An 18,058-nucleotide genomic window follows, 5' to 3' on the forward strand; every position below is an offset into this window, starting at 1 on the left:
TTCCGTTGTTTAGCAATGCTATGCTTGCGTCTCCTGCTGCTTGTTTCTGTGAAGCTGATTGAACATTCGGTAACAGGAACTCTGGAGCTTGTGGTGCTTGTAGTAACAGAAAACCGCACTCTTTGGTAATTGTGTGAACGGAAGGCAGAGCGGTCAGTAGCGCTCGTTTTTCGTTGAAAACGTCATTGTTTTAAATCTATCGATTGCTTCGTCGACATTCTTCACCCATAACTTTTCTTTGCTGCCACTCTTCGTTCGATGATGATGCCACATATCGTATATTTACTGATGCATACGTTGAGTTCGTTGACAGAGTTCGAAATCTGAGAATTTATCTTCTAGCGAGAAGCTTGCCTCCCAAGCGAGACAAACTTCCATGTCTACAGTGGACTCTGAGTGTGAACAGCTCAGACCACAAGGATGCAAATACATCTAATCATTTAGTTCTAGTCTAATGTTTCTACTCTACGAACAAGTCACTACCTCTACTAGTTACCGCTAAGAAGTTACTCAATTATTCAATCGTGCTATTTTCTAATATTACACAATGTCTACTACATGGTCACATCTAATACTAACCAAGTAACTTCACATTCATACGTAAGTTTCTCATCTCATACCGGCTAGAGCCACTATTGGCGAGCAGTTTGATAACTTGCAAGTTTAGGTTTGATATTTGTTGCGCAGATCCGCAGTAAACAGATAGCATTTATAGAAATCGATAGGCATAACTTATATGCAACTTTCAACAGGAACTGTGCGTTTTCCTAAACAGACGTTTGCCCGGTGATTTGAGGCAATAAAAGAAAAACATTGAAAGTGTTCGCCGAAATCAAAGACGATAAAACACATAACTAAGGATACGCACGCACTATTAAATCTATAATTTATACGTACTACTGGTACACGTGCCGTCGAAGGTTTATTTTTTATTTAACAATGTGATGGTAAGAAAACCTTCCAGAGTCGCACATTAAACAAGATCTGCGCATAACCAAAGTATACTACTACTCATTTATATATATATGTGTATATACATGTACATGTCATGTTTATAGGCATGGCCTATATGACGATTGTGTGTGTCACACCTGAGCTAGCACAATACATAATGCCTTGCTTGGAGACGCTCCACACGCTGGCGTCGTGGATCGGTGAGCGTCAACCTGCCGCGGGTCCAATCCTCGACAGCTTCGCCTCGGTCGGGCGGTCACAGAGATTAAGCCAAATAAGGACTAGCCGTTAAGTATTAGCGTAACAGAGACGCTGCGTTGCTTGTACGTGAGAAAGTGAATCAATTTTGGTACACCGAAGGAAATTGAGAACAAAAAGGCAATAGAAAGTTCAGCGTACGGATACAATATCAGTATAATCAAAAAGCCCGCGGTGGGACGAGCGGTGGAGAATCGGTACCGCTAATAGAGGTCATTGCGGCGGTCGATAATCATAATAATGACAACAATAGCAATGTATGTATCTAAAGTTCGAGCGGGTATCGAGCTCTAGCGGAGCGAGCCCCTCTTCTTCGCCTAGCGCAAAGTTTCGTTTTCAGAGAAAGCAACGAACAATCAATCTCAGTCATCAACTTGAAGCGTTAGTAGCGTTAGTTTGCCCATATCACTTAAATGTCCACCCAAGTTTCATTCTAGAATTACCTTAATAATAATGGCTTTTCGTTGTGATGTCAACATCGTATATGAGTCAGCTAACATCAATCAACATGAACAGTGCTATACCACGTAGCTACAGCCAGTCCGGCAGTAAAAGAACTTAGTTGCTCTAATAAAAATAACTTGATATTTTCTAGATTGTTCTAGCTATATATTCTATCGTTTTTATTTCGTGCAACTTTCTCAGAATCATCTCTTGTGCTAACGCGTTGCTTGACGAAAACTACGTGTTCTCCCATTAGCACCCGCGAATTTCAAATGATGGGTGGCCTTCAGAAAGCGAGCGAGCGGGCGGGCGCCTCAGAAGGCAGACGAGCACGACACAATGTACAAGTAAGCTAAGATTAAATTCGTGGTTCTATACGTATTGTCCAATCTACACAAGCCGGATTTTTAACATGTCTTTCTTTTCTGCATGGTTCCGTTTGCTTCGACGTTCCATAGCTACTTACTCGCATCCCTTCCAGCCGAGACATGGCGCGGAGGGGACGAAGCGCCCGGAGGGTTCGCATTGTCTTAAATGCGGGTACTTTCCCAAAACCCATCATAGTTACTGCCAGATTAATAACCGATACCTGTCGAATAAGAGGAGGTTATTGGAGTGAGAGTTTCACAGATTGCCTAGTCGTCGACCAGGCTACCGAAACGTTTGATGCTAATGCGTAAGCCGAGCGGAGGAATCGGCCAAACATACGTTGGCGTAGCGTTTATTTTTTTATGTTTATCTTGCATCGTCATATTAAGTTTGTTCTTTGTTCACGTTCTCGCGCAAACAGCAGCACTGGCTTCGTACAACTGTCACCGCCACCATCGAATAATGGATCTGTGCCAGTAAAATCTACAAAATGCCGCTGTAGATCGATTTCAGCTAAAGGTGAAACGGCAATACTGAACAACAATGCGTATACTCCGCCCATCGCGCACTCAACGAAGGCACAATGTGATTGGATTGAGTGTCTCAGAGTACATCGTAAATCGTAGCCGTTGTATAAGCTTCTCATGAGAAGGTGATTAGGGAGTACAAAACAAAGCCCAAAACAGGATACCATAAGCAACATAACAACAAGATGTCTAACATAAATAACAAACGATACATGAAGAACCATCATTCAAAACTCAATGATTAGATACAGTGAGGACGAATAGCAGGTCACGCACAAGGATTGTGATACCGCTATCTTATGCTACGCTTTTCCAGCACAGTTCGTTCACTATAACTCAACAGTAATTTAGTCAGTACTAGTAACAAGCCGCGGCTTCGATTTACCTAGGCTTGTAGCCTTGTCAGGCGACTCAATAGAACGCCAACGAGTGATGTGTTAAGTTTAAGCTATACTTCACAAGTAACTTAGTGCATTTGTCCGATAGCGCCGACAAATCAAGCTCTACACAGCTTTCGGATACGCTGCGATTCGCCTCAGCTGGTTTAAAAACAAATGATGGTGATGCCCTGGGTCTGATCGGGGTAGCCCAAGTTCGAGTATCTTCCGACGCGACCCCGATCCGGGGGGCACCAGTCATATTACTCACGAGTACGATGACAAAGTCGAGCCAACACCACGCGTTGGTGAAATACTTTTGGAAACCAAAGGCTAGCCATTTGAGTAACATTTCGAAGAAGAAGATTACGGTGAACGTTTTGTCCATGACATTCAGTATGTTGATCAGCCACTGACGTTGTTTCAGATTTACGTCTTCCAAAGCCTACGAGAAAAAAACAAGTAGACAGAACAAGTGAGTGACGCATAACTTGATAATGAATCGTTCTTTCTCAAGTCATTGAAAAAGGTTCCGTCTTCTGAACGGGCAACAATCGAGGATCAATATGGATATGAATTACTGTTGCCACAGGATTGCAAACATGTTCACAGACAACGACACAGCCAAAGAGCTTGAAGGGTAAAGGGAGCACTGTTTAGAAAATAGCGTACGGGTCTTGGGACCGCATTTGATGGGTGTTTAGCTGGTATACTGTACCGTTTACACTTGCATCTAAGGCTTCCTCTCTAGTGGACTTCTTAAGCGATCTACATATATACATAGTAGCAAACAAGGAAGTAGCAGTAACGGAAATTATAACGCTGTTAAACGTGGAACTGATCTTCCAGCATCGGTTTATCTAGCTGGAAGATGTCGTAGCCCACTTACGTCCGATACTTTAATTTCATACGATACGGCGTTAACTGAAACGGCCTATCTTTAACAGTACCTATCTCCGACACCGCTTACCAAGGCGAGGCTGCTGGTCAAGATGAGGACGACGACAATGGTCTCGAAGTACTTATTCTCGACCAGAGCGAACGCTTGCGACCGGTACAATTTGTACTTGGCAAAAAGTGGCTGGGAATCATCGAAAATGCAGCAGCAGGCGAACTTCACGTAGCAGCATTCGGGACAACAATCGGCCGGCAGCTCAGGGATGATGAGGTCAGAGGCGGCTGTTTCAAGGGCGCCGCCTTCTAGTTGCTCCTTGTCTTCTTCAGCCCCTACATCACTACCACCAGCGTTTTCTTTTCCTTCTGCGTTTGCAGGCAGAGAAACGGTTGCGTCGCCGCCGTCGCCGACGTCATCCGCGAGGCCCTCCAGTTTGCCATCAACTTCATCCCCGTCGTCGCCGGAGGACTTATCCTTAGATGCGGCCAGGCTTACAGGCGTCGCGTCTTTGTTCACAAAGGCGTGAGTTCACCCATAAGGGCAGCAACGGCCGAAGAACGTCACAACGAAAAAGAACAACGACAGGATAGAGCAGTTAGATAACATATACGATAGTAAAAACAAAGTTTGAGATAAACAGTGGAAAATGCAGCCACGCATCTAAATCGCTATACCGATGGGTGGAGAAAAAGTAGAACTCTAGAATATTAATGATGCTAATGAATAAATACATACAACTGAAGGGAACGAGTAAAATAACGAGTATAAATGTGTCGATCTCTGAACATTTGTAAAGTATGTAGGTACGGTCGCCGTAACTAGAAAACACTCTTTCCGAGCAAATTGTATTTATATCGAATAGAGAACATGTACTTGATAGACCAAAGCTTTATTGATTAGCACTGGCGGTCACAAGACGAACAGCAGACAAGCATACTTTGTCTGACAAATTGCCTCTAAAGGCGGGCTCAGCTTACTAAAATGTTTTTCCACTAGTGTCCTCATCCTTTAAGATACTGTTAAAAATATATAGAGCAGGAACACTACAGGACATTTCTGTTACTTGTGGCAAATGATGTTAGCTGACTATTTATAATTTCTGCTGGTAATGTCTCAGGCTGAAGTTTGGCGGTTTGTCTATAAGTGTGTCTATTCTTGCCATTCGTTTCAATTACGGGTTCACTCTATTTATGTACGGGAAAATGGGTTGTTTTGCTGTCGTTAGGAGCTTGGAAGGCATACTAGAATCTGTAATAGAAAAGGTAATAATGAGTGACGTGGTGAGTGAGACAGCTTATGTGCTTTTTGAAGTATCAGGAGCTTACCGGCAAACTGGGGGTTGTTCTCGTGTTGATCGAGGTTTGGAGGTTCGCCGCTGAAACGAACAGACGTCAAGCCGGTTCCGGCCGTGAGTGGGGTGGTGAGATTGTTCTCCATGGCAGGTGTCGCTCCACCTCCAACTGCCGCAGTAGTCGTAGTTGTCCGCTGTTGTCCACCAGGTGGCAGGCCCACACTGTCGTGAGACAGAGGCTGTTCAACTATACAGGAAGGCGAGCTGAGCGGCGTGGAGGCCCCAAGCTCGGTGTCTTGCACGAGGCCTTCGCCGTTGTCGTTCGGCTTTACCAGGCAAAAGTCGGGGCCTGGATGAACTTTGTTGCTAAATTCCTTTGAGTTGCCAATGATAGGTCGGGAATTGTTTTTAAGCTTTTGCATTACAATCACCTGCGCCTGTTGCTTATCAGCTTGAAAACCAATATCCAACCTGATCAAGGATTGGAACAGGTTGTACAGAAGTAGTCGAGCAGGTATCCGAGCGACATAAGTGAACCAAAAAGGAACAAACGGCATAATGTGACGCAATGATGTTCAATGCTTTTATCAACGGTTATCAAAAGTGGCGGAGAGTTATCAAACAGAGACGAAAAGGAACGGGAGCACCGAGAGGAAATCCCGTCGATATTAGCGGAATTAATGAAAATAGAAAACAAAAACGTGAATGAATCGCATTATTGATGGTAGTGTTATTATCGCGTTATTGATTGAACATAGCTGGAATGCCGATAAAATGTTTGACGACAGTGCCGGGCGTAAAATTAGAAACATTATTTTAGAAGCAATGACGCCATATGATTTATTTATGGTCTCTCTTGTTTGAATATTTTTGAAATTAGTTTTAGAAACTATGTACAGTACGGTCATGTGGCGCTTACGAAAAACCTTCTTCTACGCAATAAATTTAATAAGTTATAGTAACGTAGTAACTTTAAAAGGACAACCGGTAACAGTTTGCTAACTTTCATTTGTTCTGGCCTGGTAAAGATGTAGGAACTATTGTCCACTATAAATAGAGTCCAATGCTGGAGCCTAAGACCAGCATAAGACGCATCACCAGTGTGAAGGATACCCACATCTGCGGGCTAAAAGAAATGTTAGCGAAGAAATCTAGCTTGAATTCTATGTATCCGGCAAGGTGAATTTTTTTGTTTATGGATACTTGCCTATCGATGAGTTCGGGCGTGGGGCTATCCTTCTTAATAACCTGTCCATCCATAATAATGACCCCTGTGTCGAGGTCCAGGTCTTCGGCGTAGGTTTGATCCGAGATCTGGTTGCGCTGTTTACCCGAACATAGCTGCAATGTGGAAACAACCAAGACCTGTGAGGTCCCAACCGGCAACGGCAGTGGCCTACCAACACTTAAGCCATTAATAGTGACAGTTAAGGCAATAGCTCTGCGGCCATTCTGGCACTATAAATCATATGACTTCCCATGTTACATTGACGATCCGGTTTTGGTTTCGAAAAGCTGCGCCTCGCAAAAAAACTAAGCTAGCTTAACTTAATGTTCAGCACGCGAACTTTTCCCAAATCAGTTCGTCGGGGTGCTCTGCTTTGAAGGGGCATTGACTAAGTAAGTTTACGGAAAATCGCTTCGAAAATGGGGTACTCGTCGCTTACGGGCCAGGTCAATGGGTTTGATAGAAAGAGATTAGACCATAACGAATGGAATTAATGCTGGGACACGACATGAAGAAATACGTACGTACATTATTTGTGTTGGGTTTCTATTTGGTGCAAAGGTGATGTAAAGCTCTTTTATCGTCGGTAAACTATTATCCTCGTTGGATCTTACCAGACAAAACAGAGGAGTATATTTCAGTATTGAAGTTTAGAGATCATCAATCCACGATGAAAGCTTTTAAATAGCTTGGCAAAGTAGAGATTCGTCTGTCGTCTGTTACGTGAGTGTCAATTGGTAGGCACAACCTGATAAAAAATGAGAAATATTTCTAATTGTTTCCTTTTTTCCTATGAAATTGTGCCTTAAATTGCATATGCCAGGCACAGATGAGTACGCAGACGTGCGACGCAAGTTCGAGGGCGCACGCCGAAGGCCAAACCTGCTGCGGGTTTTCTACCCGATGGTCGTTGACTCGATCGGTTAGTGTTATGTCCAATGCAATTTGCATGCAAGTGTGTGTGCATACTTCACGTGTAATAAGGTCGCTCCGAGCATCGTTGTAGAGTTGGCTTTTAAGCTTATTAGCACCTCAGCGTCTCGTACCATCAGCAGGCGCTATGCCACCCTCGTTGTCGGAAGGAGTAGTTATACTGAGCCTAAGGTCACCTTTCTTGGCATCACAATTGCCGCACCTGTTCTTAGAAAGACCTTGGAAGCGAGGAAGAGGATGGAGGGAACCGTGACAACAGGGATTGCTGCGCTTAAGCTAAGCTTAGCACTTCCCTAAACCCCCTTCTAGAAACGGCTTTCAATTACCCAATTTTCTATGAGCAGTCTGGGCCAAACTTAACCGGGGAAAATAGAACAGAAAAACGGTAGATGGCACGACCCGAAATTCGTAAAAAGGCCTGCACAATATTTTGCACCGATGCTGGGTGGCTGTTTTAGGTCCAACATAGAGGTATAAAAACAAGGCAGTGCAGCTAAGGAATATCAAGGCTTACTGTGCTGAACTGGTCTTGATAGCAAGATGCATGCTCTTGCTGTGGGGCACTCTACGGCTTTAAATTGACTAGTCAACGAAAAGATGCTGATAGCCCAACAACGAATACCCAAAATATAGTCGACCTTGGCCTAAAGGTGAAGAAAGTCATCTCATGTGCCTATATATATATATATATAGCAGTACTTCTAATAAAAAGGCGATGACTACGAGGTAAATTGGATACATTTTTTAAATGAATCTTTATACTAATTGAGTGCTATGCGAATATAGTTCGGTCTACTTAGATAATCGGCTATTATATGAGGATGCGCATGTACTACGGAACGTTCTAGAATCTCTATTTAGATAAACGACCGCGATTTTTATAGTATATAAACAGTGCACTAATAATAGATTCTAGATGTAGCTAGTGCGGGGCTATTTTTATACAGTATCGATACTTTGCTGTGTTCATTTACAACCAAGTCGTTTCTCTGCTCTCTACAGACAGATTATTTTTTTCTGTTTCTAATTCAGCTATCTGTTTAATTAGCAAGCCCTACTAATTCACGCGTCAGTTACCTAATTTGCTCACTGAGCCATGTGCCTTCCCTCTTTAGTATCGACCTAACCAAGCGTCTTGCTGAATATCAACAACAGCTCATGTCCATTCGACTGATTCCGACCGACCCAGTTCCTTCTATCCACTAAGCAAGTTCGTAGCAAAAAAAAAGGCGCCCAGCAGACAGCCTCTGCCTGTTGCTTTTTCATCTATTTTTACAAACTACTCACCGACTGCTGGCGGTGCAGGGAAAACTATTTTCTGTTTGTGTCGTTCACACGCTTTGACTCAATCAGGGAAACCGCGCGGGCTGCGTATACCCCCCCCCCCCCCCGTTCCCCCGTCTAAATCTGCTCGAATTTCCCGTTCCGCCATCTCTATATAGGCGTTACGAAATTACTTGCTACGATTAGGTTTGAGATGCAGTTTTTATCTGTTTTAGATCGCAACCTAACCCTCTGCTCGAAAGGGGTGATGGCTACTATATTATCGAGAACAGTAGCAAAAAGTACGAGCCTTTAGATTAAGAGCTAATTGAAATTGAAAGGAAATAGCAGATCTAGTTAGGCAGGTATCGATTATATGCATAACTGATACGTGCACCGACCTCGTTACGTTGATTTAGTAGCTGCACTAGCTTTGGTATGGGAGTCGAGAGTGAGAACGTTGTTGGCTGTGTTGGCGTGCACACTGCCGCTGCCGGCGTACAAGCTGTCGTGCGCGATTCGATGCACCCCACAACTCATGCATATGGTAACCTACCATGAATAGATCTCGAAATTTTTTCTTAATCCATCTTCCGGCTCGATGAAAACGGTCTATAGCTTCTTGTAATTTCTTTGTGTCGCCGGAATCGGGATTGGCCTGAAATTCGAAAAGTCAAATTCGAAGGTGCCAGGAGAATTAGATTGCACTATGTGTATTACCTGGCACCCTTACACGTGTCGATTCATATACTCTCACACTTCATAGAAAATAAACCATACGCTCTCTTTAGCATACGAATACAAGTTTCTTTAAGTCTAATGGTTCATCATTGTACGGTATTCAACGTAGTACAAGCATTTTGCTTATGGGTTAGTCCTAGTAGTTTTACTGACGTCAATCGTGCCGGCCGTGATGGTTACGATCAATCGAAAAAACCGCTGATTGATCATTTTATTTTTACGTATCTTATATTCAGTATATTTTTACGGCTATTTGTGTTCATCGCTAGTGGGCTTAGACAGTTTAATTTGGAAGGAACATTCCGAAAACAAAAACTCAATATGATCACTTGAAGAGATCTCTGTCCCTGCGTAACGAATACGGAAAATGCACACATGCACTTATGGCCTAGAATAGTTATTTGTACATTAAAAGTCCGAACAATTTACCACCAGCTTCAGATATCAGTATCGAACCATCATCCCTTACCCACACTCGTTAGGGACAATATGTCACATTGTTGTTAAGTGGCAAAAAAATCCACGTTGTATAATAGGCTACTGTCCATTATTGCCAACGATAGTTATATTGTGGCAGTGGTTGTGATCAGCCTCTAGGTTCCCTAAACTTCTACATTGTCGTCTACACTGACTTTGGCAAAGTTTGTCCGGCGTATGGCAAGACACTACTCTCTCTAGCTATTTCAGTTGTCCACTAGGATCATGTCGGTGATATTTGAATAAAATTTCGCTCAAATATAGTCTACTAATCGACGTTCCAGCTGCCTATCATACTCGACTTTAATAACCAACTGGACCATTGCTTTGACTGGCAATGGATAAAAAATAACAAATCCTTCTGTATATCTTTGCATGAGTATTAAGGCGCATCGACACAGAGGAAAAATCAAGCTGATACGGGAAACATCAGCAAATATTATTCAAAACTGACCCGCTAGGCAGCGCCTACTCTCTACGTATCGTCCGAGCGCATCTTCCGTCGGTTGCCTCGCGTTTACTGCCACTTCCTAGCTCCTTTCGCCCCCATTCGTACAATCTCCTCGCTTCCTCCTGTTTCCGCACCTGCTACTCTATCTTTCTTTTTTTTTTTTACCAATCTGCGCGCTTGCATCCCGCTGTTCTCCGTTAATGTCGATTATCTGAGGGAACAATAAACTAATGCATTATTTTTCCATTTCGGACGCCATTTGTGGAAAGGTCTTCTCCATCCTATGCTCTTGCGATGGCGAGCAGGTGGTTCTCTCCGCTGACAAAATTGACGTTGCTCCCGTCGCCCTCGACGTCGCATTTGCCCCCCGTCGACGGCCGGGTCGCTTTGGCCGAATGATGTGTTATTGTGACATATATCTCGTGTACCTATATTCAAAAACGTCAGTGCAACTATTCCCATAAACAGCAACCTCGAAACGCTGGCCAACAAGAAACATCTTTCTACTTCCACAATGAAGATAAAAGAAAGACATGCTGGTGAAACGAGCTGCCACTCATCATCTTCCATCCTGTCCGTCGTCGATCTTCGCCGGCTTTGTCAACCGAACGAATAGCCACTATGATGGCTCTTAATTGCACATTTTCTAGCAACGCGTATTGTTATTTCTCGATAGATTCTTATTAGCGTTGCTGGGTTGACTGGTTAAGTCGAACGCTGTCCTGTGTAGTGCACGTAAATCTGACCCTGTGATAACTAGCCATTTAATTAGCCAAGTAGTGCCGTAAAATATCGCACAGCGTACAATGAGCCTGTGGTGAAAACGTGGTAAGCAACAAATAAGATGGACGACTGATTACAAACCTGTGAAAGGTTGGAAGCTCCAAACGAAGAGAGCAACAGGGCCAAAAAGAGGTTGAGTACGACCAGGTTGCCAATAACGACGGTGGCGAGAAAGAACGGGATACAGGGCCAGCCCGAGACCCACATACAGTCCCACATCGACTCGATCCACTCGCCGCATAGCACCCGAAAGACAATCATCAACGAGTGCATGAAATCTAAGAAATTCCAGCGCGGCACTTGCTGTTCCGGGAATCTGTAATGAAAATAGAGAGATCAGACGATAAGCAGGATTAAGAAAAGATTATCGAATCATTTGTTAAAAAAGTAATAATCAGATAAGTTTACGACTCATTGAGCCTTTCTTTAATGCCATTGTTATTGATAATCAACGACCTGCTGAAATCGATTGTAGCAACATCAACGGCGACGGCGCGGTAGCCGCTGGGTGCGTTACTCCATACCGCTGTTCTTAGATTCATGTAGTTGGGGTAGTCGCACTAGTACCAAGCTGCGGCAATCATCTAACATCGCCAGCAAGTGTAATAGCACCTGCAGTACCGCTAATGGCGCTCGCGGTAATAGCACGTGTAAGCACGCATCACCAAAAGCGGCGAGAACCCGAGGTAGTATGGGAAGACAGTAGCCGTAGGCCAAGACAGGGGGATTCCAGGGGTCTCTAGGGCAATGGCAGCAGCCGCGGTGCCGGCGGCGGATCGAAATGGAAATTCTGTACACGTAAGTGCGTTCGCTCGCTTATCTCCGTTTGTAAGGCCGTGGCGATGGTGGCTTTCTCCCTCTATCTCTGATCGTTTCTGTTATTCGGACGGTGTCGGTGGCTCACTTAACGTTATGAAAGGGTGTGGTCGAGTCAACTTGCGAGCTGCTTTCTCACCAAAACATAATATTGGGCCTGCCTGCCTGCCTGCCTGTCCCAAGCAAGAAGTTGCTTCAGAGAAAATAGTTGGGGATATCAAGGACAGGTTAAAGAAGAAGTGGATGCAGCTAGCGATCGCCGACCGACCAGAGGACTGACTCCCGGCAACCCCACTAAACCCTGCGAGACCACGAACGAAGTCACTCCGGCGGCCGCGCTCGACCTAGAAGTTGGACCCTATGTGTTCGCGTCTTGTACGGCGGAATGACCATAGCAGTAGCCTTTTTGTTGCGATGCCTGCGGCGGCGGTGGCGGCGCCGCAGACTGTAGTATTATTGTATGAGAACAAACTCCTTCCATACGCTATATGCAGGCTGGCCACATCCCACACCCGCGACCAGCAGCAGCGGAAGCTAACCGCTGTTGTTACCGTGGAGCAAGTTTTGACCTTCGCCTTCGTCGAGTGGGGCCGCATACATCGTACTAGTATCACGAAGAGAGAAGCGAGGTCACAGGGAAGCTGACAGAGAGTGAGAAGCGCTACAATGAGCCAACGAAGGAAAAAGCGTGAAGTGCGATACTCACAAACACTTGTTGTCGAGATAGTTCTTGCCGAAAAGTTGCATGCCCATAACGGCGAAAATGAAGATGATAATTCCCAACACAAAGGTCAGGTTACCCAGAGCTCCTATCGTCTTGCCCATGATAGATATCAGTAGATTCAACGTTGGCCATGACTTGGCTAGTTTGAAGACTCTCAACTGTAACGTACACACGCAGAAACGATTCATAATTTTTACTTATTGCTTTAGTTAATGCGTTTAATGCGCGCGGCAATGTGTCAGAGAGAAATATATATATATATACGTATACAGGGAGAAAGAGAGAGAGGGAGGGAGGGAGGGAGAAAGAGTCTGGGAGATACAGCGACGTAGCAATGGCAAAGACCTAATAATAATGTAGACACTGCCTACAGATCTGTTTAATTTGGCAAATCCCGGTTTATCTGCAGCAGCGGCTTTCACTCAGCCCCGTGTTGTGTTCGAAGAAGTTGCGGCAGCAGCAGCGAAGATGAGCAGTCACAGGATTCAGAATAAGAATCTGGTAACAATGGCGGCTTTGAAGGCGATACTAGTGTGGCCGTACTGCTGCCATTCGTTGACTGTAGTCCGTATGTATAGTCAATGAAGCCATAACGCCGAAGGATCATTCATAGCACGGATTGATCCAGTCCTAGACTTCACGCCTGCGGCTACCACCGCCACCGTTGTGAATTCCTTAGGTCGAACTCGCTGCAGCTTGGCATGAGCCTCGCACCCTACTCCTATTATTGTTTGTCATGCTGCTGATGCAGCAGCGAACACTAGTAAGGAAAAACAGGCACGACATGACTCGATGTTTTGGCAGGCTATTGCCTCTACGAAAAATACAGAATCAAGGAGATGAGACAGCAAAATACGGTAGAAGCTTTGCTGTAGAGAACTCACTGCTTGAGAGCAAAAACAGCGAGCCCCCAGTCTCGCCTGCTGTCGCTGACTGTTTCTACTACTGCTGCTATATGGACGTTGTCATTCTTCTCAATATTTTGTCCCTGAAGAATGTCCATTGCATCGACTCAATCACAAAATTTGACAGTTAAGCTTTCAGTACAGATGAGCATAGACAACTAGTTGACGCACTGGCAGGCCAGCGATCGTAATGAAGATGCGACTAGCATTAGTCAATTGAAAATATACTTTCTCATCTTCGCGTGCGCGGTATCGAGATCTCCAATGCTTAACAAGAACGTAAATCCTTGATCGGTCCGGCTGCTCTCGATATGGCAAGAAGGGTAGCGAAACATGACTTGTTGTCGTGTGTATGCGCTGCATAAGGACACTTTCTCCCTACTGGCCTTAATTGCGATGCTCTCTCTCTCTCTTTTATTTTTTTTCTTACATTCCCTATATCCTGTTTATGTCCTATAAAAGTAGTTCCCCTCTCAACCTGCTACAATCTACTTAGCCTACCATTCTTGTTCTTCGTCAACTCAAGGCGCCAGACTCACACATATGCATTGCGGAACGAATGACGGAACAGATTACGACGAAAGCTTAAAGAGTAACGGAAAACATTGTTCTGAATGTGTAGAGGAGTTTGTGTTAATGCAGAAAAGGGGGCTGAGGATAGATTCAGCACTAAAAACGAAACAGAGGGTGGTGATGGCGGGCGGAAATGACTTTGGCCTAACAATGATGATTGTTATGTTAACTGTCTTCACATATTAACTAACATGTGATACTAGCATTAATGTTACTACTTACAAGTCGAAATGAACGCAACACAGACAATCCTTGTACGCCTTCCAGACCCAACTCGAGTAACGACAATGCAACAATGATAAAATCAAATATATTCCACCCTTCTTTAAAATAATTTTTTGGACTTTTCGCCATAAGCTTCATGGTCGCTTCAATGGCGAAGGTAGCGGTGAAGAACTGAAATTACAAAGTGACAAAGGCAAACTACAATAAGTAACAGGGAAGCTTCAAAGTAGGTACGACGTTTATGATTACTATTAATTGCTGGAGTTAATTTGTTTCTAGCCTTACTGCTTAACACCGATACGTATGTGTCGAAACCGTTGAAAGATGTCGGAATCGCACTGGCCCATTTGGATGATGGCAGCAATAGTACTGAGCCCTATGTTCTGTTTGCATCAGGCCGTGCGATTTGTATGGTCCATTGTACTACTGTGTCAGCTATTCCTCTATCGGATCAGCAAACATGGCACGTGTTTGATATATTCCTGCATGTAAGCTATGGATCGGCTCGAATCGAAGCCAACCCGTGCGAGGCGTACGTGCATACTTGCACGTGTAAATAATGTCAATCTAAACACCATTCTGCTTCTGCTCTTATCTGAATGTTGTCGGAGTGAACGAATTGAGACTGCGCTTCGTAGACAGCAGGTCCATCTTGTCCACATCCATAGCTATTCATATTTGTATCACGTACACTTCAGATACGGCCAGCTTAGCGACGACAAGGGATAAATGAAGCATTGAAGGGAGAGTATTTACTTGTTGTAATGTTAAATAGTGAAATAGCAGATACTGAGACGTTTGTCAGCAAAAAAAAAGAAATTCATCTTAGTTTGTTAACATGACATGGTTGAAGGTGCTGTGTGCCAGGCTACTGAATCCATAACAATTACTTTTACATGAATTATACTATACTACATTTTGACTAGATGATGTACGAAGAAAACACCATTGAACTCACATAGTTTCCTGAGCGGAGAACGTTTTCAAAATCTCGATCCATGTCGTGATGGTCCATGGCCATGAATAGCGTGTTGACGACAATGCACAACGTGATAAACAGTTCCATAAAGGGATCAAATACAATGAGACCGATTATCTCTTGGGCGCGTATCCAGCACCAGCAACAATCCCACACGCAGAAAATGTCGATACATTTCAAACAGCCAGCGAGACACTTTTCCTTCCATTTGGCTTCGACATCTTCTTCCTCGAGAGAGCCTTCGTCTTCGTCATCTGTGGAAAAATAATAGATGGAGACTGTGCGTTAGACGTGCAGTTGGCCCGATCGTTAACATACAACGAACTCTACCTAGTAACGCGATCATGCGTTTAGTTGAGCGGTGAATTGCAGTGCTTTGGTGCGAATTGGCCTCCGCGTGCTCGACCCGCCCGTCCGCCTGCGTGACACGACGAGACAAGCCACCAAAGACCCTATCTAAACCTAAATAGAAAAAACACACCAATGGGACCGAGTTTCCACTGCTTCTGCATTTTTCATACCAAGTCCTTGTTTACCACTTCCTTCTCGTGTAGCTGACCAACTGAATCTTGACCAGATGTTGCCAATCATTGCTTTCTGCTTGAGCGGTTATTGTGGCTATTTCAGCCAATTTGAGACTTCAGAACACGAGTGACGCATGCAGCGTTAGTAATCGCTGGGAGTCATTTTCAATCATATCGTCCAATGACTACATTTACCTGCGGAGCGATCGACTTGTTGACGCAACACCATCTGATCTCGAGTCTCAAATTGAGCCATGACCGTGGCTTAGAAACAGACAGCGGAATTAACGCGCAAGCACGTTGAACTGAAGAAGGGAGTACTCAGTCAGGCGAATATACGTTCATTCTAAGCGCTGTGTACGCCAAATGACTTCGGGACTTGCTCCCTAACGAAAAGTGGCCTAAGCCGCAGGCACACCGTATCACGCCTGCCGGTGGGGCCCGATGCAGCGGCCATTGATAACAACGTCATCAGACCAATCGATTTAACTCGACCCGGGCTCACAACATATCGACACATAACACGTAGCTAGATAAACAGCGTTGGCAGCTCAGCGCTAACAATCCTCTAGAAAAATACAGAACCTCTGTAACCTAACCTTGCAAGACGTCTGATCGTTTCCTCGTCGCCTTACCTATTACTCCTCACATTACTTAGGTAACAATAATACACTGGGTTAGGAAGACTTAGACCACTGAACTGGCATGGACGACGCGGCTGCACGCGGATGCATCGCGGAGCTGACTGGACATACTGTGAAGCGTACTTGATCTATTACGCTCACAAGATCGCTAATGCGATAGTAGAGTTCTTGCTTACTTACCGCGGTGCACGTAACCAGTGAATCTGATTAGCCTTTAATTAATAATTTCCCCTAGTTTTTTTAATGTCGCGGATTTCCACGATGCGAACAAAATCTTCATATTCTGAATACTGATATGGGCTCAATGGACGTTTGTCTAACAGAGAGAAAAAGAAAAGAAGGTTAGCTCTCCGCACCACATTGATCAGATCATCGATGCCGGAGGCACACGTTTTAGTTGGCAAAAGAAACACGAAGGTCATGATTTTAGCCGTCGATAAATTCAACACATCAACAATCATTAACAGTACGACTTAATCTCAATTTCTTTCTCACTGAAGATGCTAACATATGATTCTTCGATGAAGACCTAGTGGCAATTCTATTACGTAACGACAATGGCTACTGACAAATACCGACTAATGGATGCTAGCTATCCCTCGGGAAAATCAGACGGAATAGTGATGGCTAGATAGACGATCGTCAAGCAACACCCAACCATCCTTTTTAGATATTGGAAGACTCGTCGCGTGACACGTACGTATGATCGCAAAGGACCGCATGATTCAGGGAGATCAAGTTCCGCAAAGGTACATATTTCTCGAGCAAAAATAGAGCATCACTGATTTAGGATTCTACTGATGATTGATCTGACCATCAATTTGGTTTTATTTGCTTCGAAGTGTATTGTCGAACGGTACAGGGCCTAGAAAGATGTGATCGGCACGATTTTTATGGCTACAACAAATTGCCGTACGACAATTGATCAGAGAGTATTAGAAATTCGATAAATACGCTCAGAGGCGCCTACTGAAAGTTTCGCCGTAGCATAGGCTTGTGATTGGCCAGATGACTAAAATCGAATGAAGATCGGCTGATTCATATTTACCGCTGAACGAAGGTGAAACTCTGTAAAGTGATCCGTTGTTGTCTCACGCGATCTAGTCCCAATCGAAAGCAAAAGCAAATAAGCATTAAGCCACACTGCAAATCAGTGAAACTTGTGGTTTGTTGTTTGTTGGTGATTCTGTGACTACTTCTACGGTTATGAATTGTATAAGGGCGGACGTTGTGGGTTTTGAACGCTCTCCAGTAATTACTCATGCAGAAAAGCAGCAAGGGCAGTAAGCAGAGGCATTTCGGGGTCCGGCCGGTCTTTTTCTAATCGCTCAGATTTTGGACTACATTGACATAATGCGTTGCTATGGTGTCGGTCTAGCTTAATTTAGAAGGAGATATTTGCATGATATTATGGATAATGAAATTACATTAGTATTTGAGTAGTTCCTGTTGGTTAGTTCGCGTTCCCTATCAAGGGGTTGTGTAGCGGTATCCATCACCGTGGCGTTCCCTACTCTGTCAAAATCCTCTATCGAGGCAGGAAATGCCCATTTACGTGACACTGCGCAACCCCTACGTAACCGAAGATTAAAATGTGAATGTGTACCTATGTGTGCTTGTGTGTGTGTGTGTGTGTGTGTGTGTGTGTGTGTGTTTGACTGTGTGTGTGTGTGTGTG

At 44.3% G+C, this 18,058-nt stretch overlaps 1 protein-coding gene and 1 long non-coding RNA gene across 16 annotated transcripts in view; one reads left to right on the forward strand and one right to left on the reverse strand.

Moving 5' to 3' along the window:
• Positions 1 to 18,058, forward strand: part of LOC111250973 (uncharacterized) — an 81,291-nt gene that overhangs the window by 30,612 nt on the left and 32,621 nt on the right. For 5 of the 9 annotated variants that reach the window (XR_015329363.1, XR_015329365.1, XR_015329366.1 and 2 more), the window contains 2 exons: positions 1,858 to 2,003; positions 4,202 to 4,583. The exons of 2 other annotated variants lie outside the window; for them this stretch is intronic. This is a non-coding gene — a long non-coding RNA (uncharacterized LOC111250973). Of the gene's footprint in view, positions 1 to 1,857; positions 2,004 to 4,201; positions 4,584 to 18,058 lie in introns of those variants that run through there. 2 more of the 9 variants (XR_015329367.1, XR_015329369.1) reach the window with 2 other exon arrangements.
• para (sodium voltage-gated channel paralytic) overlaps positions 1 to 18,058 on the reverse strand; it is an 83,802-nt gene that overhangs the window by 11,107 nt on the left and 54,637 nt on the right. For 4 of the 7 annotated variants that reach the window (XM_086991572.1, XM_086991575.1, XM_086991571.1 and 1 more), the window contains exons 12-20: positions 15,193 to 15,491; positions 14,232 to 14,405; positions 12,514 to 12,689; positions 11,073 to 11,307; positions 9,096 to 9,197; positions 6,323 to 6,456; positions 5,150 to 5,586; positions 3,900 to 4,330; positions 3,201 to 3,374 (exon numbers count right to left, since the gene is read on the reverse strand). In XM_086991572.1, the coding sequence (XP_086847698.1) occupies positions 3,201 to 3,374; positions 3,900 to 4,330; positions 5,150 to 5,586; positions 6,323 to 6,456; positions 9,096 to 9,197; positions 11,073 to 11,307; positions 12,514 to 12,689; positions 14,232 to 14,405; positions 15,193 to 15,491 (2,162 nt within the window). The remainder of the gene's footprint in view (positions 1 to 3,200; positions 3,375 to 3,899; positions 4,331 to 5,149; positions 5,587 to 6,322; positions 6,457 to 9,095; positions 9,198 to 11,072; positions 11,308 to 12,513; positions 12,690 to 14,231; positions 14,406 to 15,192; positions 15,492 to 18,058) is intronic. The other 3 variants (XM_086991573.1, XM_086991576.1, XM_086991574.1) reach the window with 2 other exon arrangements.

Source organism: Varroa destructor, unplaced genomic scaffold, assembly GCF_002443255.2.
Source record: "Varroa destructor unplaced genomic scaffold, Vdes_3.0 BEIS01000005.1, whole genome shotgun sequence".
NCBI lineage: Eukaryota > Metazoa > Arthropoda > Arachnida > Mesostigmata > Varroidae > Varroa > Varroa destructor.